The 26334-nt window shown below is 39.6% G+C and overlaps 2 protein-coding genes across 5 annotated transcripts; both read right to left on the minus strand.

Annotated features, from left to right (window-relative positions):
- Positions 1-7321: 7321 nt before the first annotated feature.
- fam3c (FAM3 metabolism regulating signaling molecule C) lies at positions 7322-13324 on the minus strand. 4 transcript variants are annotated; one of them, XM_044185766.1, is made up of 10 exons: positions 13208-13324; positions 12662-12716; positions 12406-12510; positions 11925-11951; positions 11400-11523; positions 10362-10420; positions 9865-9915; positions 9699-9783; positions 9424-9550; positions 7322-8142 (listed from the first exon to the last, which is right to left on the minus strand). In XM_044185766.1, the coding sequence occupies exons 2-10, from the start codon at positions 12675-12677 to the stop codon at positions 8053-8055; spliced, it is 684 nt and encodes a 227-aa protein (XP_044041701.1). In that variant the 5' UTR covers positions 12678-12716; positions 13208-13324; the 3' UTR covers positions 7322-8052. The 4 variants fall into 4 exon arrangements, with proteins under 4 accessions (XP_044041701.1, XP_044041704.1, XP_044041702.1 ...); XM_044185769.1 differs by having other exon boundaries at positions 13199-13219; XM_044185767.1 differs by lacking the exon at positions 13208-13324 and adding an exon at positions 12948-13099.
- Positions 13325-13374: 50 nt separating this feature from the next.
- On the minus strand, positions 13375-26190 carry si:dkey-159a18.1 (sortilin). Its single transcript, XM_044185755.1, has 21 exons — positions 25579-26190; positions 25057-25119; positions 24620-24696; positions 24408-24504; positions 23578-23745; positions 23356-23429; positions 23166-23212; positions 21901-22037; positions 21637-21720; positions 20752-20812; positions 19498-19650; positions 18401-18498; positions 18190-18289; positions 17775-17949; positions 17434-17627; positions 16026-16218; positions 15700-15816; positions 15477-15621; positions 15250-15356; positions 15048-15162; positions 13375-14930 (listed from the first exon to the last, which is right to left on the minus strand). Exons 1-21 carry the CDS (start codon positions 25834-25836, stop codon positions 14916-14918), a joined length of 2478 nt encoding a protein of 825 aa, XP_044041690.1. The 5' UTR covers positions 25837-26190; the 3' UTR covers positions 13375-14915.
- Between the last annotated feature and the right edge of the window lie 144 nt (positions 26191-26334).

Here is a 26334-nt window from a genome sequence, read left to right on the forward strand (position 1 = left end):
AGTTCTGCATATTTTTTTTATGTTATGCTGTACTTAAGTATGTGTTGTGGAGCGAAGGGCATGCAAGATGCAAAATGATGCAGTGAAATTTATGAGGTGGCTGTATTTATGGGAAAAGGCTGCACTGGCATGCCAGAAAAATATAGTGTGATTTTCTGCTCCCTCTCAATACCAGCTGGCATAGTTATGACTCTGTGAGTAAGCATGTAATCATTCTGATACTTATTATGCCACATATATGTAACAGTGTAATAACTCTTGTCAAAGTCATTGATTTGGTCAGAACAGTAACTCTCTCACATGCTACACATCGACTCGAATGAGGTTGTTGACGGGCAAAAAGTCATCCAACTCTCCCAGCAGGTTTCATGACGTTAATCTCTCACCTGCTTCTTCTTGATAGCCTCTAGAATAAGCAGGCCAAAATGTATATTATCATTTCAGCCACTTAATACTGGTAATGCAAACAAGATAGTAAATGGAATGGCAGGTGCACTGATGCCCTAAAGCACTGTGCATTATAAGGAATCACAGCTTACAGAGTGATAGTGCTCAATCAGGTAGAGTAGAGGAGAGTGTTGTCTGGACTGTAGACACACTGTTGCATAATGAATGAAGTAGACTTTGTGGTCATGTTTATAATATTCTTCCAGACAGCTTTTATATGCTCTAATGTCTGCATGCACTCACTTACAAACTGGGGTAGGTCCGAAATTATACTTTGTCCAAATGCAAACACAAGGGATCTCTTTTTCCGATAGTGCAGCTGAAGATAGACAGGAAAGGGGGGGAGGTGACACGCAGCAAAGAGCCGCAGGATGGACTCGAACCCAGGCCACTGCGGTAAGGACCCAGCCCCAACACATGGGGTGTGCACCAGACGAGCCACCGGGGCACCCCCACAGCACCATTTCTTAAGCACTGCTAAAAGTGTTAAGTAGAAAACTCTGTATCCACATGTACTGTATTCATATTGTAAACATACTGTTAATATTGTGCAGCTTGAAAGCATATTCACTCGCATTAATAGTATCTAGCTGTTTAGTAAGATAATATTCACATATTTGACATTTGCCTCTACACAATATGGCAAAGCTACTGCTGTTACAATGCCACAAATGATCCTCTGATTAAGTACAACAAAACTTTACAAAGCATAGTTTGCACCTAAGAAAATACCAATCTGAGGGAGTTAGGGGTTATTGCATACTGGGGAAGTAGTGCTCACCCTGGTTCGTGGTTTCCGCTGGTCCATTTGGGAGTGTGTCAAAAACGGGATGTGTCTATTTTCCAGTGATCTGATCCACCTCAACTTCCTGACCCTAAGCTAGAAGTAGCAGAAAGTCAGAATGAGGACTATGAATAAGACCTTTGTTTTACAGACAAGACCAGAGGGACCATGTGTGAATTTGTTTTATGAGCCATGTTAGCCATTAGTGAGGATGAAAAGGTTAGTGCTGTTTCAGTGCTCAGCATGTGTGTTAGTGTAAAAACTTGATTTTGTTTTTCCCTGAAAAAGTCTTGGTGGGATTGTATAACTCCATGAGGAAAAACAACACATCTACGGTCATAACAACTACAAAGAAACTGACTGTAAGGCACACTATTCAGCCATGCAAAATAGTTTTTAGTCTTCTGTATGATTCTTTGTACAAATCAAGTGTAGTCTGTCTGCTTGTGTGTGTCCATTTAGAAATATACAGATTGTGTGAAAAGATCCATATGATCAGTTATCAATCCAGTTGAGTGTCTGCAACCTGCGTGGTTATTGTCTGTCTGCGCTGAGGTCAGCAGGAAGTTCCCACAGACCCACAGAGTATAAACACTGCTGTCTGGATCAGTGTGTGTGTGTGTGTGTTAGAGAGGTAATTATAAGATTGGAGGTGGGGTGGAAAGCAAGGGCAGTAAGGCCATTGCTCAGATTGAAGGGATAAGGGGTAGCTGCATCTCTGCATAGCTGCTACGCTGTGACACTGCTTCCCATGACGCATATTGTGATTTCTGTGAGACCGATATCTGCACTCAACTCTTTCTCCCTCCTTGATTTTCTGTTTGCTTCACTCTCCTTAATCTTGACAATTTTTCAAAACTATCTTAGCGTTAGGGGGTAGCATCTGTTGCTGCCCTGTTAGCTTAGCTCAGAGCCTAGCCTACTAAGTTAGCCTCTAGTCATCCACCACTAACGCAACCTTGCTAACTGTGTTACGATGGTTTGTGTTAACTGTTCCGCCTTTGCAGATAGGATGTCTCTTCTAGAGAGACGTGTCCGTCGGTTAGAAGAGCTCATCTCTGCTAACGTTACCTTAGATGTCATGGGCACTCCAGATAGCTTCAGCCACTGGCCTGATGTTAGTGATAGCATTCGCACAGCCCTGTCTGCAGATGATGCAGAGTTTATCCCTGTTCAGCGGCGTGGGAAGGCTGAAAAGACCAAGCAACCGTTGTGTGGTCTGGTCTGCAGTCACCCCTCCCGACTGCAAACCAGTTTTCGACTCTAGTCAGCCCCTTTGGTAATCCTGTTGGCCTGTGTGCCTCCTCTGCCCCTGATGACAGGGTTAAACAACACATGCTAGTAATAAGGGACTCCATTTCCCACGTTAGAGTAGCATTGCCAGCCACTGTTTACTGTCTACCCAGGGCCGGAGCTTTTGACACAGAGGCTAATCTGAGGGTGCTGTCATATGCTGATTGTAAAGCCCCTTGAGGCAAATGTGTGATTTGTGATATTGGGCTGTATAAATAAAATTTACTTGACTTGAGCGTGGGTGTGAAGGAATCTGAAAGAAACAGTAGTGGGAAAAAGTTGGAAGGAGTTGGAGGGTTGATGTGCAGAGCTGGGTGTAAACAAGAGGGCTAGGCTCTGTTTGGGGTTCAGTATCAGATAAGAGACAGATTAAAGGAGGGGTTACAGCCTACAGACAATACAGGAACTCACAAATAACTATGTTTATGTTAGGAAAACCCTGCTCCAGGACCTTCATACTACATAATATGACCTGTCAGATTGTGTGATGAAAGCATGGTGAATTGTAGAAATAAAATAAAAAGATGCAAGAAGTGACTCATCAACTTTCATCTGTGCTGCTTTCATGTTCTGAAAATGGCAATTCCGCAAAGTGAGTTTGAGGTAAATATGTGTAAACCCTAGTTCCTACAATTCCCATAATGCCACCTCGATAGCATCTTTTGTTAGACCCCTCTTGCCTTGTAAATGCATACATTGTTCAAACTCCACATCGTCAGTTGTCACATCGTCACAGGCTTTCTGTTAGAAATGTGTAGTCTCCAATTCCAATCTGAGATGACCCTGATGACGTCCCTATACCAGCTATCGCTGTCCATATGTCAAAGTGTCCTTGAGCAAGACACTGAACCCCAAATTGCTCCTGGTGTGTGTGTATGTGGGGAAAAAAATGTTAGTCTTCTAAGGCTTTGGACAAAAGTGTCCACCAAATGAAGATCAGATAAAATGTTATTTTCTCAGACTTGACAAAGCTCTGTTCACAGCCACAGAAAACCATATAAAATTGTTTACACAGACTGAGTAGTACTCAGCATGACAAGTTAACTGATGTTGATGTTGTAAAATCAGTGGATTTTACCTTTAAAATGTATGCAACAATATAACTGCAAGGTTTCCTCCTCACGCAGTGTGGAGTGGAGTGAGGAAGCAGCACTGTGCTCAGTGCTGCCACTGCTGGCCAGAAACTATATTGCAAAAACACGCACGTAGGAGCATAGACTGTTGTAATATAACCTCTGGCCACCAGTGGTCACGATATGTATGATGTCTGTTGTTCCTAAGTTTTGGGTGTTTGGGTACATTTTTGGGTGCAGAGACACATAAAGTGTCTTTCTGGGTTAGGTATATGAGTTTGTGCAGAGAGTGTCTTGAAAAGGTCAGGATTGAGATGTTAAGGTTACTGAGAGATTTTTGTGGTGAGCTGACTCACAGGGTAGAGGTTGGGGGAAGCTTACAATACAGGAGAGGAGAGTGTATGGTAATGTGTTGGTGTGTGTGCATTTTGGTCTGTGGTGAGATGTGGTCAGCAATGGGGGTAATAGTGTTTGCTCTACAGAAACAGTGAGAGATATGTTTAGCTTTGGCCATATGTGTTTTAGTCACAGAAGTAGACAGGAAATGCATTTTCATCACAAGCTTTATGATAAGTAGAAGAGGAGTTGTTCTGAAGCTTGTTTTGGAGCACACAGAAGCGACTTGGTCATGGGGTGAAAGGTCAGGGGTCAGAGGTCACACCGAGGCAACAGCGAATTAGAAAGTTGAGCTCTTCACAGGTTCTTTGAGAGGCAAGCACCTTTGTTTAGTGGACAGATTTATTTTGGGAAGCAGGCAGAGGGGGAGAAAGAAAAAAACTCAACTTGTTCTATACAACAACAACAAAAAAAGTACCCACCTCTCCTGTTTCGTGAGAGCATGTTATCCTCTTAGTCCTCCTGTGTTTATACAGCTTTGCCCTCAGGCTCCCACAAGATGTCTCATCATTAGAGGTTTATGAGATGGGAGATATTCTATGTTCATACATAATGCATCATATAGCGTGTCTTATATAAGATGAGTTGGAGAAGATTCACTCCCACATCTCATCTCTCAGCGCAGAAACATGGAAGCTCAGAGGAGCTTCAGCCTACACAAACACCGACGAACACACACTTTTGAAGGCATCACAAGAACATACCTCTCTAACTGCGCACAGACAAACAATAACATATTGATATGTGAGGTTCCACATAGAAGGCCACATGAAGCACGAACAATGTATAAACTGAACAGCTGCCAAACAAATGCTCTCCCTTACATAAACACACATGTCAGAGGGATGTCGTGCATGGAGCTCAGAGGAGATCAGAGGGAGAGCCCCACGGTGTTTTTTCATTTACTGGGAATAAGGAAGAGCTTTGTGTTGAGGGGAACTCAGAAGGTCATTCTACTGGCAGAGGGACAAACCCAGAGAGGAGTCATGTGCAACATACAAGCTGGAGTGAGTGCGTACGTGTACATGAATGTGTGTGTTTACAAGTGACTACAAATACACAAATGGCAGTGAAAGTACAGAGTTGTTGAGTAGTATGTGAGTGTGCAGATAAATAGAGACTGAGGTATCACAATGTCAATCTACTTCTATCTAGAGTAGAACATCGTGTGAGGTTGATGCGTAGGTCTAGTCCATCCTGTTATGTTGCAGCAGTAAAAAAAACAGTCAAATGTACAAACTGTATACACACACACACAACTGAAGCACATGTACAAATGCATTATAAAGGACACAAACAATAGAACAAAAACTCTCACACTCTCTCCAACGATACACACATCATGTAATTTTGATCATTTTTCTCATGTGTGGCATATAAATTATGCAGTAGGCAGTTTACATTTAACCAAATTCTTATTCAAAATAGACCACACGTTCTGATTTTACACTCATGAGATGGTATAAATACTGCTAATAAAATCTTCTACAGAGCACAAGCAGGTGATTCTGTTGTTGAATGTAAAGAGAGTTTAATGAGAAAGAGACAAGCTGCTGACATATATTTAATCCGATGTATTACCGAAGCACAACTTCAAACACAACAAATACTGCACACATTGTACTACAAACCACAAGACACAGGCTGAACTAAATGAGGCAATGGCGCCCTCTGCCTGTCAACTGAAAGACAGCAGTTCTTATACAGCAGATGTTGCAACGATGTCTCACTTTCTTGCACAATGTGACGGCATAATGCATTGAAATTAGGAGACATGGACCATTGAGATATTCTTTTGAAGCATATTAAAACAAGCAGAGAAAGACTGAGGGTAATATGAGCGAGGAAGAAAGAGGGTGTTTTGAGACATTTCTTGAAAAGGTTGCTTTAAATGTGTAACAAAATGTCTGCTCAAGAAAATGTAAAAAGTAAGAAATTATGCAAAATATCCAGAACTTAAATATAATGTAGCATACAAGGAATATCTAATTAAAATGCTAGCCTATTTTAAAATCAGACAGTATAGATGGCCCCTATCCTATGGACTAATTTTGAATTGTTTGTTTTCACAGGAGACAGTTTTTGCAAGACAACAATAAAGGCAGGGCTCAGTGTTTTGGCTTGTTTGGGTTCGGTGTAGGAAAGCAAACAGCCACCCTCGAATAAAGGTGCTACGGTGAGCTAGAATAGAAGGATGTGCTATATTCACTCTCTCACAACAACTGAATACATAGTGGAAGTAGCTCAATGTGTATGTTTTCAGAAAGGCATCTAGTCCTCCAGTAAATAAGACATCTGTACAACAGTCCCACTTTTTGAGACTTATTAATGGGGTTGTCTGTGTTTGAAGACTGACACTGATACAGACAGAATGACAGCATACAATTCTCCTGCCATTCACACATTTGTAAAGCTCTATATCTTCAAAGTGTCTTGAAATTTTCAGCTGTTATTTTTTTTTAAGTTGTGGTTCACCACATGTAAATACTATCTACTATCAGCTGCAACACCTTCAACACGACTGCATCTTCCACCATTTAGAGATCACGTCACTCTGCACAAAATGTTTAAAATGACTTTTACTGGCTAACGTGCTGTATGTACCCACTACACTCTTTCAGTTCCAGACATACCGACGAAGTAATGAAAAATGATGAGGGTAAATAGCTTAATATTGTAGTAAATAAATCAAACTTTCAAGCACAGCTGCACAGGTGTGTAACACTAGGTTGATTGCCAATTAGCAGTATGTGTCAGCCATAAGAGGGTGGTACTACCAATCTGAAAATGCTGCTTATTAGAGCTTTAAAAATACATTTTGTGCTATTTTTACCCAAACGTAGAGCATACTGCAAAGGCATGTTTATTTTTCTACTTTCACTTCTTATGAAAAGACAAATGAATACATGTTTGATGTGATAAACTTTGCATTTAAGAAGCAATTCTGTAAGGTAAAGCAATGTAATTACTGATTTTAATGGGCCCTCGGTAGAAACTGTAAACTGAAAATAACACAGGAAGTCAGAGGCGGTTAACAAAAACTTGGATTGGATAATGCAATATGTGCATATTGGTCACTTCCTTTCAAGTCAACCACACAAACTACACCTGCCTGAAGATAACTGCCCATAAACGTCTTTGAAAGTGGTTGTAAACTGAATGTTCAGTGGACACAATGACGTTCAGTTGATCCACAGCTGTTGGCTGCTCAGAGCGTGAGTTCTACTGTACTCCATATGCACATAAAAAAGCAGTATCTCATTAGCACAAAGAATTAACTACTGACCACTAAATATAACAAAACACTTTTAATCCACACACACACATATTACTAACAATATAATTTATTTTAAGAAATTATATTATTATTACAATGTTCATTAAATTAGGATCTTTCAAATATGGACCCTACTCTGAAGAAATATTTACAAATTTCACAGTGAATTTGGTATATTTGGTTATAATATGGAAAGAAATGTCTTCAAACCCTGTTAATAATAATTTTCTCAAAATAAACGGAACTCCGAAAGGAACAAAATGAATCACAAAGTGATAAGAAAAGTCAAAAAACATGAATAGGTTAATGAGATTAAGGCAGGAAACAGGTAATGGAAATTTAGCCCCCCAAAAATCTGGGCTATGACATCAATTTCCATCAACAACAGTGCAATAATGCAACACTATCACAACTAAGTGTGTGGGCCTTACAGATAGAAAGCAAAATAAGCCAATAATCAAAGGAAGTCCCTTATAATCAGTGTACTCTACCTACTATTTGTAATTACAAGCCCCAATAAGCATCTATGTAACGTTATCCAATCAGAGGGAGGGACTGAAGGTGCATGCCAGTTCCTCTTTCCTGCTAATATCATCTGGTGAGATGTTGTTTTGTTCTGGAATGTAAATTTGAATAAAAGGCTTGGGCTTGAGAGCTGTAAAATGACCTTTCTCAGCCAAAAGAAGAGTAACCACTAAAAAGTCTTGAGGACGGGAATGTCAGGAGGACATGGTGGACATGCGAGACAAGAAATGGGTGGTCGATGATTACAAGAGCTCAGATCAGTCCTGCCTCTGAGGCACGCAGCCTTCCATCTCCAACACCTCGGGCCAGCCCTCGAATTTGTTGGTGTCTGCGCTGTTCTTTATATGCTGAGGAGGTAAACACAAGACACACACTCACATTGTGTTTTATGAAACCAGATTGTCTTTATAATTCAATGGATACAGTATCCTGGTCCTTGTCAGAAAAGCCCAAGTGGCAGGGTGTGACATACTTGAGAAGTGGCAGATACATTATACCGCCCAACAGCTGACATGAACGGGGTTGGACTGTTTAGCGCTGATAAGCACAATGACCAATAACCCACAAAAGCTTGTAACTCATAAGTGTTCTGTATCTTAAAGATTACATTCGGTTATATGAGACCTGTGTGTCCTCATATACAGTAATTACATTAATGCCAGAAGAATGTATTTAAAGCCTGAATGGCATGTGCCCCAATGCATTCTCCCTAAACCTGGCGTCTTCAAACTACATTTTATATCACCTCTTACTTTTACTAGTGGAAGTACAAGCTGTGCACGGGTTCACACTTTCAGGAACATGAAAAGGCTGACAGAGACATAGACAGACGAGTAACATATTAGGTACTGTATTTGTAGTTTTAGTGATCTGCCATCTTGGCATCACTAGTTTCTTCTTGTGACTGACAACAAGTCATGTTGCACTTCCTCCACTTGAAATCTTTATCTTCTCACACAAAGACATATTGTTTTTAGAAACAGAGGACAGAATCAACTTGTCTTGATGACCAAAGTGTTTGCAGTTAAAGAGTGTGGACATGGTTGTACTAATTTTAATAAGGAACTACCAAGTTACATGGAGGAATGCCGCGTTCAGATCAACATGAAAAAAACGCAGCCTTCTCATTCATTTGAATGGAGCCAGTCCGTCAGTGCAGCGGGGGTGCCAACACAAGGGGGCTCCGGCAAAACAACGCAGGGTCGTCTGGCAAAAAAGTTGAGCCAGGCTCAACTTTTGCTGCAACGTGAAGTCAAAGCTGCTTTGGCCAATCATGATTCCTGGTAGATTACTTTGTAATGTGAACGCTGTACTTCTACTGTTAACCTCATGATCGTCGTGACGAAAGATAAAATAGTTGCTGACGTGAAAACTTTACCATACCTTGGAACAACACGCTCCCACAAACAGCCTTTTAACAAAGGGCTGTTATCGGTCGGAATGCCTGCTAAGACCCAAGCACAACACACCTTTTTACTCCTTCACGTCCTCCACTTCCTGATAGGCTTGCATTCTCAATAACATAAACCTCGCAAACACACAGTTCCTTTGAACTGACCAAACAGATGTTAGATGTGAATACTTTGGGAGGGAGTAGATGTAAACATGGGATGTGTGGGTCATGTTACCTGTTCAAATGGACTCTTGGTCTTGATGCCTTTCCCTCCTACAAAGATCCAGTTATCTCGGAAGCCCAAATTACTGATAGCTGAGCTGCCCAGATCAGCAATTAGCTTCCTGGCTTCATCATTGAGTCTACAGAACAAAGAAGACATATTATTTCATGGCCACATCTGCAGCGACACTAAAGGCCAATATTAAAGATCACTAAAGAAATTCATATTAATCATGTGAATCTAAATTGTATCAGTAAGTGAGGGGATATTGTGGAAAAAGCCCTTACTTTGTTGCGGGATCATCAAATGAGGCCATCATCACGACTGTCCCGTCATCAATTTCCTTCAGGAATTTAATTAAAGGAGCCACATCTACACAAGGTTACACAAGGTTAACACAATGTATATGTGTTTTTAAATGTCCAAAACAAAAAGATTCTGAAATAAACTCACCTCCTGCCCACATATCAAAAAAGTCTGTCTTGATAACTTCCCCTGTTTTCCCTGTGGGGGAAAGACAACCCAATTTAGACCACTATAAATCTAATGTTCACTACATAAACCACAAGTTTTATAGTTTTTATTACCATTAATTAACTAACAACAGCATACACAACTTTTAGACCCAAGTGCACAATCTTGGTAGTGGTTCATTGCTATTTACTATAGGTTTACCACTAGGAATGACATTTTGGTTTTGGAACAGACGGGGTAGTCAAGCCTTTGTTTCTGATATGAACTGACCTGATTAACAGGTAATACAACATGTGAATCTTTAAATAGAACTAAGTTATTCTGCTGTGTAAAGGCTTTTGCTTTTGTTTATAAATGGCTCCATTCATCGTAGCACTTGTAGTGTAACACTGCTGTAGTATTATATTACCATCAGCAGTGGCTTCTTTATGAAGCAAATTGACTTTAAGGTGTGGAACTCCAGCCGACAACGTTACCATTAACCAGGGCAATGTTGATTCCTCTCCCCACGTTGTTCTTCACACCGCTCATTAGTCTGAAACAAAGCAAAGGAGGACAATGAGAGTAGAGCCCATAAGGATATTTTCATAAAAACACATTATAAAAAGGTAATTATAAGCAGATATGTGTGTGTATTAATGTATTTGTTAACAACTATAACTCTGTGGGTACCCATAAGTGGAGGCTGGTGTATAAAAAGATAATGAATGAAAATATAGTAAAACACAAGTGTAATAATATAAAATATGTCTTCATAGGAGAAGTTCTAAGTGTTGACAAATACTGTGCATTGATAAACACTTTAAAAAGTCCTTATACCTGTGTACAACTACATTATAGTGTGTTATAAACCATTAATTAAATGTTTATATACTGCTTAAATGCTACATAGAACTTAAAGTAAACCCAATGGAGATATGTTTGACATGACAGCAGTTCCTGGACTTGGTCATTCTGCCACCTTTAGCAAACATTATGACAGTCAGGACTTTTTACAACTGAGCTGTTTTAGCAAACATGTCACAAAGCACAAAGAATCAGCTATGACTACAACTATTGAGCATTTTCATTATCAATTAATTTATTGAGTGTTTTTCTGTCTGTGTTGTTATTGTTGTTTTGCTATTTACCAATTAATCATTTAATTTATAAAATATTTAAAAATGTCTTGTTTTGTCTGACCAACAGTCCAAAATCCAGATATTCAATTTATAATCATATAAAAACAGAGAAAAGTAGTAAATCCTCAAATTTGTGAAGCTGGAGCCAGTGAATGTTTGACATTTTTGCATGACAAATGACTGATAACAGATTATTCATTTTCTGTCAATTGACTAATCGATCATTCGATTTTAGCACTACAATCTGCACTTTTCAACCACACAATAAAGCTACAGTATAATGTATTTAAAATTGAAGGTGGTGAAGCTGTCTTGATTAGTTACTATGACAACCATGCATTTCTGAAAACTACAAGAATTAGCTATAAAGTTTCAAGATGTCACTTCACTTACAATTTGTCCTCAAGGCAGATTCTGGGCCCCACCACACTGGCCGCTCCACTCGCCATCTTGAAGGCGAAGTGTCTAAGTGGACATGACTTGGACAGCCCACACTTGTACCTGACTGGCTTTGTTACTGTGAATAGAAAACTCCATTTAGACACCAAGAAAAAGGTAGCACGATATCAGATAACAAGTGGTCCAATTACATAAGCCTATCCACAAACAGGTGCAGACACAGAACAAAAAGCAACGGTTCAGCATGAACTCTACCAACAGGAATCTATTTCACTCTAAATGCCAAGCACTAAGCTAAACAAACATGATAACTGTGTAGTGCATCTGTATTATCTAGATGCATACTGGAGAATTTAACCATAAGCACAGCACTGTGTGACACAGGCTCATTATTACCATTCTTGTGTCGACCGGTATAGAGAGATAAAATAAAAACAAGGAGGAACATGTATCAAAACAGATCAGTCATTGAGAAAACAAAGCTAAAAGATTAAATGATAATAATTTAAGCATACTTACAGCCATCATTCACTGGCATGGATCTTGCTGAAAAACAAAAAATATAAATGTTTGAGGAGATTTTCAGTTGTCATTTAAATGCAGCTCTGTGGGGAAAACTCCCTTCCCTAAACAAAACACATGCTGAAGCATACAATGAGCAGTGCTGGACAGTTATCAGAATACCATATTTGGTTTCTGTAATGTGAACACACTTACACTATCATTACTAAATACATAATAAAACTTTATTTATAGAGCACTTATCAAAACAAAGTTCAAAGTGCTTCACAACAAGATAAATAAAATACCACAGTGAATGATGAAATATAAAGAAATAAAATACACAAAGGCAAATTACAAAAAAACTTCCTCACAAATCTCTGAATAATTAGGTGTCATGTTTCCTTTACAACTGATACTCTCCCACTTTCTTTGTACAGCTGCTCAAGGCAATATCTGAAGTTGTGATGAGTTTCATCTAGCAAGAAATGTTACTCACATATCACACTGCCCAGGTTAAAATCCAAGTTAATCTGTAGCAGTTGAAATGCCAGAAAGACGGCTAGGAGGAATGCAAAGATGAGCGCTACTAACTTCAAAACACCTGTAAAAGTAAGCGATAAAGGAGATAGATAGATGAAACTGTCAGTTACAAATCATTAATCATCATCATTCACACAAAGATTTTCCATGGTCTTATACTATTGTGTTAAACCTTATACTGTAAAGTTATAGCTTAAAGGGCACACACTTACCGCCAGCCCTGATCATCTTAGCGAGCCTCCAGCCACTTTTTCCACAGCTAACAACCTGTGATGATAAAACAAACGACCAGTTTGTCAATTTTAACTATTTATCTGTGTCCCCGCGGTCTATGGAAGGTAGAGAGGGCGTCCAAAACAATTTTGGCTGCTAATAGTTGACATGAGGCATACGGCTAGCTAATACCACACGAAGTTAGTTGGATATTTTTAAGTTAACGTCACTTCAGCTTTACTGAATTGGTTATTACAAGGCAGTAGGCCTTTATGATGCACTTACCTAGCGTCAGTTGACTGTATGATACTGTACATAGCTTGGAAGCTAAATTTTGAAAAGCTAACTAAGCGTCAACTGTAGCATTTAACGTTAAAACTACGTTACGCTACGTTGGTTGGTCTGCTGTGTAACTTCCTCGTCTCTGCCTGGGTTTGCTAACTGAAACTGAAATAACTATCCAGCGGGAATTCACGGTAGTACTAACGTTGATTTGGAAGTAACGTAAAAATGTACCTTTGGATGAATGTCCACACCTTGCTTACCTGTTCAATTGCCGCGGTAACCAGGAATTCCCGTATGGTCCACGATATCCTAAATTCATAAAAGTCGTGTAATGACAGCCAGCTGAGCTGGTAAGTAGAAGGAGAGAAGGTAAGAGGCTCCACTCAGTCGGAGAAACCAAAGGCGAACAAGCGGTCGGACCCGTAGAGAGTGTGTATCGATTTATTTTTATAAATATATATAATTTTTCAGCCGAGCCCAACATTATCCAGCATAAAAAAACAACCTTTTTTTTAGCACTTAGCAGAATCTAACAAGAGAGTTGTAAAAAAAGTTTGTTTAAACAATCTAATCTTGACATCAAATATCACATTTATAAAGACCAAAATCATTAATAAACAATGTAAAAATGAAAACAATTTAATAAAAAACAACACGCCCTTTACAACAAACCATTCATTAAGTAAACTGGGGGGTTATGGGTTATTTCAGCTTTTATTTAGTTAGTTTTGGAGTTTGTATTTGTTATTGTACATTTGCATCTGTGTATGAAATACATCACCAATAAAATCATTAACAATAATTTCAACTTCTTTGTCCTCCACAATAATCCCACACTGAATGTTTGTAAATGTAAAATGTTTCCCATTTATGGTAAATAACAACTGTGAAAAAAGATTCAGAAGTTCAGATGTTTCTATGGCAGATTCACAGAAGGCAGTTATTTAAATCCAAGTTAAATCTGAGTCTAATATACTCCTTGGAATTATATATATCTAGAATTTTAAAGTGCATTTCTTTGCATTTAGGGAATATGGGAAATTATACTTATTTGTTTCTTAAAGCAATGATCCCTGAATGTAAAGTCCATTAAAAAAGATTTTCCCCACTGTAAATTAACATTTGAAATTTGATCATTGCAAAGTTCCCCAACACAGCAACATGGGACTCAAGTATCATGGCTAATTCAACAATATAATAATAATAGAATTATGTTATGTTACGGCCATCCTTTAGGAATAGTTTTACGCACGTTTTTGCCCAAAGATTGGTATGAGAATGGCATTAAATGCTAGTAGTCTCTATGGCCAAATATAGCATGTAACTAGCGAGCCATCTCTCTGTATTTCTTTATAGTACATAACATGTTACTTCCATACTGAGGAGTAATTTTCACGAGTGAGACATCTCCTTAATAACTTATCTGTGTTTCCGTCCCACTTCCTCCTTTTTCTTCTTCTCTGTTCACTTCGAAACAGATGGGACGCTACATCGCCACCAGTGTCCACTGATGGACAGAATCTGTGAAACGTTTACTGTGCATCTAGTCCGATCATGGCATAGTTTAAACTGTAACATACACAATAGAAAGAACACATAATAATATGCTGTACTTTGTTTTTGTTTTTTTTGTTTTTTTACAAATGCATATTTTCAGGATTGTCTTGTTTGTTTTCACATTGAACAGAAACAAAGATGGTGCAACACAGAAGTAACTTCACTTCAGTAAATAAAAAAAAAAAAATACTGTACAAATCAAAGAGTAGGCAAAGTAAAGCAATGAAATGAAATGAAATTAAGTAAGCGCAATAAATTAAGACACTGTCATGCTTGTCATTCAAATCCTCAGAACTTGCCACAAAGGGTGCTCCCATCAAAATATTAGGGATAAGTCCAGACAAAATGCCATTGGCAGTCTTTTTCAGCACAGCTGCTTTCAATCATGAATATTTATTACAATAATATGTGTCATTCAATAAGATCCTGTAAAAAAAGGACAAAAAAGTTGTCATTATTCATGGGGAAAATCACACCATCAGAAAGATTTTATAAGATCATAACAATACAACAAAAACTAAAACAGTGCTAAATAACTCTTACATCATCTGAGTCCTGCTGGCAGGCCATGCCATTGCTACTGGTGGCGCTCTCGAGATCTGCTGTGGCGGTGTTATCATCCTGGATCTGGAGGTTGGAGAAGCGATACACTGGTGTCCTGTAGAGGGCGACATGAAACCACAATGGTCAGCTAATATTGGGTGAATGAAGGTGTACATGCTGCACGGATGTGTGTCCAGCTTACCCGTTTCTGTAAACCACCCTCCTGACAGCAGTGACAGCGGAAATGATAGCTACCAGGACGATGACTCCTGCTCCTGCACACACCAGGATCAACACCAGCCTCTCTCGCTGGAAAATACATGCAACACCTGTTATATTCTTAAAAACTTCAACATGAACAATTAAAGATACATACACACACACACACACACACACACACACACTGATTAGAGCAACAAGTCTACTGACCGGTGTGTCAAAGTCTGTTACTGGAGACGTGGACCTGGCAGGTGGACCAGGGCTGGGTTTAGCACCACAGGGTCTGATGACTGTCTGCACTGCGAGCTGAGGAGTGAATCCCCTCTCACACCTATCACTCGGGACCTTACGGTACCTACAAACATGTCAGAAGTGTGTGAGTATATACAGGAGGTGTGTCTCTTCATTTTAAAAAAGGAGTGACCATTATTACCCTGCTGTCAGAAGCTCATCCTCCTCTCCATTCAGACAGAGCTCCAAGGTTTTATTCGCACTGCTGGATTGTCTCACACACTCTGAGGTGTTCGCGTGACGATAGTAACCGTAGTCGCTGTTGAAGAGGAGAGAGGTTAGGGCTTCACAAGGGAATATTCTCCATGCTGTCTTAGTTGTTGGGGCCAAAACATGTTCCCATACAAGCTTAAGTTCTGATAAAATTGTTTCAGAGGCCAGGTTTCACAATTTGGGATTTCAGATTTGAATATGGCATAATATCTACGTATTTTTTTTTACAACATGTCAAAAAACTAACTGACGTACCATAAGTAGTCTTCTCTGGTGCACAGGCAGGGGCTTTGCTTCTTGCTCACCACAAAGCCTCGTCCATTTCTGCACACGGATTGTTTCTTTAGCCTCCTGTAAGTCTCTTTGACACCCAAGACACAGCCGTTTCTCTCCAGGTCCCCTCCATCTGTAGAATGAGCCAACCACTCTTCATAGTCCTGGTCATTACCTGATGAATTAGATGATGACCAGTCAGAATACAACTGTTTTATTTCACTGGGAAACACCATCTAGTGGGCCTCCAATTGGTTAACCAATGTAATGCATGTTTTCCATTCCAAGAACAAGGTGTAGCCACTGTCCCCACATACTTCCTGGAGCTAAATTTCAGCCCTGCTCAAGAGGTGATGCCAAATCAAAGTTCCATTTACTTTCAGGCATTGCTAACAGTGCTGCTGTCACATCACAACAAAGATTAGCACTACAAACACGAAACAACAACCGTCATTTTACTTCAAAATCTGCAACGACAACCACTGTTGTGACCACACAGCAAAACTGAGTAGAAGAAAATATTAAAGCCCCTGAAGTATCTCTATGACATTAAATAGTCGTGACAAAAAAAAGCAACAATCAAAGTTAAAAAAAATCTTTTAATCTTTTTTAAGGGTTTAACTGTCAAAAACTCAGCTAACCACCCACAAACTGTCAGATTATCACACCAGTGAAAAGCCCAGAGAATAAAATACAGAAACAGAAATCTCATGTATGAAATAACTGTGATAACTTCTGTTTCTGCAGAATCCCATCACTGAATATAAGAAGCTGAATGAGAAAATATGTTTTCAAGGCCTTTAAAAAAATGAATGCTTACAGAAAAATCAAGGACCACAACACAAGCAGAAGAGTAAACAGCAAATTATTAAATGGTTTGGCGCACTGGATGCCTTTTTGGCCAACTGTCCTATGTTTCCAAAGCATGCTGGATTGTCAAATATATTAGAAATGAAAAAAGAGGAACACAGTGTGTAAGTCTCATAGGTTCTCAGAAGTTCAGGTTATGGAAAATCCCAGGTCATGCGTTATTAAAGCTAGGATAGGTAACGTTGGAGAAACTAGCAAGAGACAGCTTGATTTTTAAAGTATCCAACCGAAAAAATGGACTCTTTTCATGTGCCACGAGTGCAGAGTTATGTAGGCCTGTGGCAGCCACAGATACCAGATTTTTCCTTTTTTTTCAGAGCATTTGATTTATTGATTCCTGTCGGGATGTAAAGAGAATTTCAGCTTTAAGTTTCTGTAATGGAAAACTACCCCAGGCTCCACCTTACTGGACACAGCTTGATGCACCTACCACCAGATGGTAACATGCCCTATAAAGGCGCGGTGAGCCCGGGGAAGAATAGAAAATTGTAGTAGACGGCGTTGTTGCATTTTGACTCACACTCTCTTGTAATGAGGCTCTGGAAATCAATGGTGACAGCCACCCACATGGGCTGGCCGTCTTCCTCAGGCCGGAAGCCCCACACACTGACATTCATGGCCTTGGTCCCCGGCTCGGATGCCAGGCCTGCAAAGAAGAAGGGCTGCTCGGTGAAGTTGTAGGACTTCCAGCACTGGCCCTCGTCTGTGGAGAACCTGGTGATGAGAAATGATAGCAGAAGTTAGGTATAATTTGGAGCAATTTAGGTGTAAAGAAACTTTAAATATAAGAACATTCTGCCCTCCATTGCCAAATAATACTATTGTTTCATTGTGTATGAAGTAAAAATATCTGCTCAGTACTTGATAGTCTTGACTTGTCCTTCACGCTGGGCCTCCACAGCCACAATGAGACCACCAGAGTCCAATATGCTGTAGTGGTGAGTACCCCTCAGTGTCCCCCTCCAGTTATAACCCCCGTCTGAGGAGACAAACACATCTGGGTGCTGTGACGATGACAGAGAGTCACCCACAGTACCTGGAGAAGAGAGGAGATCTTCTGAATACATTTTTAAATCATCATCATTACATTAGATTTAAGACAAAGGATTAAAAATAGAATACATTTCTGAAAAAATGTCTTGAATTAAAAAATGACAGAGATATTTATTAAAGTTGCAAAAGGGTGCAGTGTATATCTAAACTTTGACATCATTTGTTCTGTGTATCAGAAGGTCTTGTATTGAAAATAAATATAGGTGCGTTGCTGTTTAATTACCATGGGCAATAACCAGACCAATAGCAGTTGGCTCAGACAGAGCCAGCATGGGAACGATGCGGTTGTTGCGACTGTGCTCTCCATGAATATGAAGGTTGCACTGATGAAAAACACACACACATAATGTTTTAGAGAACACTGGCTAACTTGTAGAATATAATGTTAAGATGCACATGCAGACTGGGATTCGATTTTTCTGCATATAATATACATTCTTGACTTGCTCTCCACAGTCCAGATTCTCAGGTTTGTTAAGTTGTCTCCATGTCCCTCCTCTATTAAAGGAAATGACAGATCTTATGCGGCCATCTGCAACAAAACACATCATTAAAGTCAAATTTCAGTATTTTATCAAAATGAAAAGGTGAAAAAGGAGACAGGTTATCTGTGTGATTTGTGTGGATATCAAGACAAGCAGTCTGATGTAAGGAATAGTTAATAGATGGATATATCAGTTGATGTCATGAGACAGCTCACCTTTCTTTACCTACTTAAGTTTAAAGGATAAGGCTGGCATTATTTGGTCAAAAAATCCTATTAAAAAACGAAAACCAACAATGTGTTAGTCTGTCTCTCAGTACTACTTTAAAAAATCTCACAAATATATAGTTTCATTTTTAAAAACACTCACTAATTTCCTAAAACAGCTGGGCACTGGTTTTAGCAAACATTACTCAAACAGGAGTAAATAGTGGATTTGTTGGGGACTATTTTCAGCTGTGGATTAATATACATTTGGTGTTCTAGTGAGGATTTATGGCAGCACAGCCATAAACTACAATGTTACACCCAGTGCCACAGTGTGGCTCTATGATTTCTTTATGTTTTTAATAGTTTTTGGACAACTATGACACAGAGGCACAAGTTCTATCAGACTTTGGATACCCAGACAATACTTGCTAACACATCAACTCATTGCTGGTTTTGGTGTTTTCAAGGGATTTGTTAATTAAAATATAGAATATCACCAGAGTTATCCTTTATGGTTAGTGCAATGCTGTGCAGACAAGAAATTGGGAGGCAGGGCCAACAGATCAGCTTGTAGCTCAGCTTTACAAAGGCATCAAACTCTTGGTTGGTCTACAACATGAGAACTGCACTACTGCAGAACAGAAAAATGTACTGTGGACTGTTGAACCAAAATGTCCGATTATAATGCCATTTCCAGTTACATGTAGGTCATTGTGAACAAAATAAAACCACTAATTCAATGTACACTAAGTGCATTGTTAGCACTAAAAGTGCTATAATTACTGCATGAATATATACAATGGTTGGATGGCAAGACACACAGGAGGAAGCCCCTACCCTCGTCTAGTTTGTTAGTGAGGTAGACTCCTCTCAGTGAGGTTATGTTGGTGAAATCGCTCTTCCTCTGCCCATCAAACAAGTGGCGCTCTAGTGATTTGGAAAACAGGATGCCGCGGTCGTCTGACGTGTACATGGTTCCAAAGAAGGTGTCTGTGGTGAAACAGAAGACAACAGAAAGAAACAAATGAGAATTTTAGTCTCTCACTACAGTAAGACACATTATTACTATTCTAATGTCAAGGGTCAAAGTTATCCAGTAGCCTATTTTGTTATTTAATGGAGATACCAGGTCACCTGCTAAGTGATAACTTAGCATAGATATTGTATTCTTTCACAGCCCAGATCATTGGTAGTGTCTATTTCATGTTGGTGGTAGTGTTTTAGTGTTCAGTCAAAACCTAATTTCCAACAAACCACATTACTTCCTGGTGCAAAGATTATGTGCTTTTTGTTTTATTTGAGAAACAAAAACTACTGAAAGTGATTTTTCTTTTGGTCTTCCCATCATTGTATAATCTGCCAGTGCCACAAAAGTTTTATTCGCAGTCCAGCATATTTCTAACCAAAACAAAACAAATCCACTGGCACAGCTCTCAAAGATGTCTCTAATTGAATGTAGTGAGGATTTATTGATAACAAGTCGCCCTAAATCACATTTTAACTGTGTGAAGCTCACACACGTGTCAGCTAAAGCCATTAAGGGCAAGCTCACCTGAGGGAGGTGATGGATGGGAATTACGTTTCCCGTGTGTCTCTGTGTGCGTGTGTGCTTGTGTTACACCCTGATCCCAAGATATGTTTGTCAGCTTTTGCAGTGTAAACTAAATCTCACTCCGTCCTGCCAACAAAAGATAAAGCCCCTCTACCCCTATTTATCTCAGCAGTACAAAAGTCCCATCACCTAACCCACACAGCACTAACTGGAGCACTTGCCAGGGAATGAAATATAACAATAATAATGTGAGAGGAAACCGAAATAGACATGAATGAGAAAGAGAGACTGAATGAGACAGAAGCCACGAGGAGGAGGGAGAAAGAGAGAGAAATAAAGGAACAAAGACTGGGTAGTTGGACTTGCATGCACAAACACACACTCAGTAGGATAAAATGACTTGTCAGCAACACCAAGAACTTGTGAAACCAGTCCGGCCTTTACCATTGAGCTTTTCCATTACAACAAAAGGGGCTGAGAGAGCTATAAATCCTGTCATGTTGTCTTCACAACATGGGCATATTTTTTTTGTCTGTTACCTCCGGGGTTGTCCACATGCAAGAAGAGCATATCTTCATCTCCATCCAGGATGGAGTAGAACTGCAAACACACACATATGGAGGGAGAGAAAACATGTGGGTGAGAAAATTGGGAATTTGCATTACAAAAAAACAACAACAATTTTGTGATGATTAATTTAATCTTTGCCATAAACCTTGTCTAATCGCCATGAGAGAGAGCGTGTGTTTGTGCTGTCAACAAGACGCCGTGGGTGTGTAAGTGTGTGTGGAGGTGTTTCACCAGAACAGTTTTGAAAAAGGAAATGTTGCCATTGATGGGTTTCTTTAAGGCAAACCAACCTCTGTAATGTCCAACCACTTAAAAGCATGTGTGTCTGTGTATCTGAAGGGCTTGACAGGAGAGTTTCTTTCCTAAATCCAAGTCTGACTCAAAGTGTAAGATAATTATAGTAACAGTATAACAGCTGTACATTTCCATGGTAAGGCAAGGTGTTGTGTGAAATATTTCGATACTAATGCCAATACGGTACCTGATACAAAAGTTACAAAAGAAGCCAAAGTTCTCAAATAGTAAATAAGAAGCAGCCATACAAGAACTTTGCCTAAATAAAAAAAGTGCAGTGTGGTTTGATACCAAGCCCTGTTAATAGACTTGTCCTTGGGCTCGATTTTAACTTAACTCCAAGTTAAATAAGCTAACCAAGCTTGGAGATGGAGGCCATTTTAAAATAATATGGGAACTCAGCAATCAAAAGATTGCAACTTGGGTCTTATTTTTGTTTTCACAAAACTACAAAAATAATAAGACCCAAGTTGTAATAAACAAGAAGTTTTCCTAAGCAGTTGTGAGCCTCTTTTCATTAAGCTGTTTCATCTCTCTGACAGTATTTTAATCTTTCTCACCTGCTCAGTGGAGGCAGAAGGGAGCAGCGCTCGACTGAAGGTGTCTCCTTGGTCTGATGAGAAATACATGACACGAGGGGATCTCTGGGAGCAAAACAACACATCACTGTGTAAACACTTACTCATTAATGAACCGATGACCAGCATGACTGTTATTAATGCTAGACGTTCTCATTTTAATGTATTGGTGGTCTTTTACGCCATTTGACTGCTAAGAATTTGTTGTGTTATCTAGAAAGGAGGCTTTGTATTCATACTACTTACAGAATCTTCCATCACAGAAAAGAAGAGAAAGGCTCCTATGTAGCCAAAACTGTAGATGTCCTCATGGATTGTGGTGAAGGTCTTCCCCAGATCCTTAGTCCTCTTCAGCACTAAATCCCCCCTCTCATCTGCCTCAACTTGGCGACAAGAAGCAAGACTTGGTGATAGGAATGTGAGACATTCAAGACTCTTATTTATTGATTTTCCCTCTGCTTTTTATTAAATTAAGCCCTATATTTTAACTGCTACATGTTTTAAATCTTAATTTTGAGACTGATAGGTGGATAGATAGGTGGAGTGTGGACTTTTTCTACTTGTAGACCTCAGAGGGTCAGCGTAAACACTGTTTGTCTAAGCACTGCATGTACTCAATGGGCTCTCTACAGTGTTGTGTCCTGTCTGTCCTGTTTATCTTCTATATACAGCACAATGGCAGGCACATTTTAAAATTCACAGATAACAGTTGTTGTCAGTCTGCTTCATGAAAATGAGTCACCACACGGGCCTATGGTTAATGAGCTTTTATAGTGGTGTGATAAGAACGTTTCCAAAAACCAAAGATCTGGCTACTGACTTCAGAGATAACATTACTTGCATTTGATACAGGTGTCTGAAAATGAGGCACAACAAGCTCAAAGTTTCATTTATTCCATGTGTAGTAAATGTACTTCTTTCAAATGTACCATAAACTGCCATTGAATCCCCCAACATAATGGGGACATAAACATAAACATAATCTTATCCTCATTCTTCTCTCTTGTAATTTTCATCAGATGGACTGTTTTATCACATTTATATTGTGTGTACAGTAATAACACTTTTAGTCATCTATTGTTTTATTGTGTGTTTATTGTTTTTATGCTGCCTTACTGCAGAAAGGATTTCGTGGCACTTTTTGGGACAATAAAGATCTAAACTGACAAACAACCATACAATGGTGTTTATTTTTTGATTAGATTTGACTACACTTTAATGTCAGATTTCCCTGCAAGGTGAACACTTTTTAACACACATAATAAAACAAAAACATTAAATCAGACAACAAAACAAACATCTGTATTACAGTCTGTCTGAGATTTGAGGTGTAGGGGCAAGCTTTCATCCATAAAGCACCACAGAGGTTAGAATTGTAGAATTGCAAAAGTCATAAATGAGTCCTTGAGTGATCAAATCACTGGTCACATTTTTTATACTTTCTAAGTGATAGGTGTCAACTTTTCTAAGCTCTTTGGTATCATGCAAGGGCATTTCTTACAGCTTCTTACCTGTGTCTGTTCGACTGCAGCTGAAGAACAAATGAATGCCAGCACCCCTGATGGAAAGAGGAAGTTAAAAACATGTCACAAACAAACAACACCAGAAATGTCACAACAGTGCAGTGTTGGTTCATCTAACATGCTTTCTTTTAGACACACTGGGATTTGGCGTGTGGTTTTGTTTCCTGTTTATTCTCACCATGAGAAAGAATGCACTCCATCATGAACTTTTGTCCACTTGGCGCCAAAGTCCAGAGACAGCCACAGACCGCCCTGCAGGTCAGGAACAGAGGAATTTTTACCTTTACTTTAAGGTGTTTAAGGTCTTCAAGGGAGACCACCGAGACCTTAATGAAAATAAAAAAAGTAAAAGAAACAACATTTAAAAGGCAGAAAGGAAGCTGTCAGCCGTCTGACTCACATCGATGCTGAGGGCCACAAGGTAGTCAGGGTTAAGGAAGTGGTACGTGATTGGCTGGGCCAGGTGGAAGGGCAGTTGGATGAACTTGAAGGTCGCACCGGCATCCGTGGAGGTGAAGATGATCCCGCCTCGGTTGTCCACCACTGGTATGTCTGCTGTCAATATCACCTGTCAATTAAAATCAATTAAAAGCAGACCTGAGATGGAACGTCGGTAGGGATGATGACAGGTTACTAAACATAAGTTAAATACAAAAATGACATTGTTTACGACTGCACATTTTGGAAAAGATGCTGCTTTTTCAAAGGGCAAAAAGATTTACTTTCTGGATCCGTGCAGAATTCCTGGATTAAAAAAAATCAACCTACATGTCGGAGAAAATATCTTTTTTCTATTTCTTTTTTTTTTTTTTTTTTTACATTTTCTAACACTGCTCACATCCATAACACTTGTATCTCACACCTCCCCCAGTTCACAAATATACCTAATTTCATGAGCAAGTAGAAGTTAGGAAGAAAAAGCTGGGCGGAAAACGAGGAAAAAGAGCTGAAAACGTGTACAACAGTGAAAATCTTGCTCTGCATACGTCTATTCATCTTTGTGGGGGTATTTTTTGAACACGTCAGCCACAACACTGTGAGGAAAAGAGCAAAAGTGGTTTGCCAATGAAGTTGTGGAACAAGCTGATTAGACAGCAGAGCAACAGGCGAGATGTCTTTACACTTTTTTGAGGCAACATCACACACTCCTCCCCGTGTAGGAACATGCAATGCAGTTCCCCAACTTAAACTCTAACTGGTCACTAGTGGATGTTACTACTGTTAACTTACAGAACTCCCTGGTCCAACACTGACTCCAAACTCCTCTCTTATGAAGGTGTTGTTGATCTGATGGGAAATGTCATGGAAGGATTTTCCGTAATCCGTGCTGATGAGAGAGGAAAGAATGTTTTTACTGTATGTTTGAGTTCTGCTCAGGGTGGGATGGATGTGCTGCTCGCGTTACGCTGCAATTTCCTGTAAGATATCAGTCACTAACTCACCTGCGATAAAGTCTTGAGGAGCCTCCTTCTATGAAAGAATCTATCGGAGCACTAAATGTTGACAGCACCAGGACGACCTAGGAAATGCAGCAATATGGTTTAAAAAATATCTGAATCTGATTCACCCATGAGGGTCTGTATGACCCCAAGTTATCATTTTTATGTCTATGTATGAGGGGCTTCAGGTAGATTGTCCAAAAAATATATATTTCAGATCATTTTTTCAAATAAAAGTAGGCTTAAAAAAACAAATAAATATAATATTTTGCCTAAAAATGTGAAGCTGAAATAATGAAGGTGTATGCACTGCCACAGATTAGACAGCAGTATAAAAGTTTGAATATTCACACATTTTTGAGTCTTTAAAGAGACAAGTAGACAGCATGTTGTGTTGATGATCTGAGGTTGTGGTACTGTAGTAATACTAAGATACTCACTCCTGTACCATCGCCCACCCATGTGAGAATCACATAGGAGCCGTCATCACCGTTAAACCCTGTCTAGGGGAAAGAGAGAAGAGATACTCACAGAGATGACAGCATCATAGTTAAACCACATTTATTCACTTCCTGTGATGGTCAAATAACACTGCTTGCAAAATGGGCTGAAAAGTATGATAAAAAATATTTAATGGTTGATTTACACAGTGGTAAGTAGACCATCAGTTTGCACAAATGTCATTTAGTATCATAATCATGCTTAAAATCTTTTTGGTGTTATAATTCCACTTGTTTCTATCATAGTTTTACTTTTTTGTTGTGTTTTTTAAGAAATATTTTCTCCTTGAATATCCTGAAACAATGCCAAAAAGCAGATAAAGCAAGAAAAATATCACTACCTGTCCTAGAAACACGTTTATCTGTGTGATTATATGACTCCTCTGCTGGACATTGCTCCTGTCTATTCACCAAACCCTTCGCAGCTTCAGAACAATGTCACATAACTCAAACACACCTCACCTCATGTGTATTGTCATCCAGAACCTTGTGCTCGGCGGAGGTGAGGGGGGTCCGGCAGGAGGTGAAGAGAGGCCCGTGAGAAGGCCTGGGGGAGCCGGAGTGGCTGCTGATATCCTTCCTGGGCCGTGCGCGCGCTTGGCCCTGGCTCTCATCCTGCTGAGTCCGGTGGAAAGTCACCGTCCTCCCCCCGCGGCTTCTGCCTTCGGCACCCAGAAGAAGGACGTACACCCCGTAATAGACCACAAGCCTCCAGATCATATCCGATGAAAAATAAGGGGACCTCACTAAAAATAACAGCACCAGTGACCGAGATGTCTGCCGACACTAACTGTATGCTAGTGTTGCGCTCTAAAGGCAAGTGGGGGGTGGAACATGCTTGGACGGGTAACATAAAAAGTGCTGTGTGAAGTGGTGCGTCCTTCACCAGCAGGTGTTTCTGCCCGCATTCAGGTGACCTGTGCTGCTATGAGCGTAGTTGATGGAAACGCACCTTGTGGGCATTTGTTACCAGTGCAAGAAAGGAAAGTTCGGGTTTCAGTGTGACTAACTGTGAGAAGTTAATTTGTGATGCGTTCATATGTTGTAATTAAGAATTACAGACAAACAAAATGTTTAAAAGCTGAAATGGAGAAGTTTCTTCTGTGGAAGGAGGCGTGAAGGCAGCATAACAGTGGGCACAACTGAACTCAAGAGGACGTCATGTCATTTAGAAAAAAATACAAAACAAATGAGCTTTTAAAATCATTATGTTGATGG

Source organism: Siniperca chuatsi, linkage group LG23 (assembly GCF_020085105.1).
Source record: "Siniperca chuatsi isolate FFG_IHB_CAS linkage group LG23, ASM2008510v1, whole genome shotgun sequence".
Classification (NCBI taxonomy): domain Eukaryota; kingdom Metazoa; phylum Chordata; class Actinopteri; order Centrarchiformes; family Sinipercidae; genus Siniperca; species Siniperca chuatsi.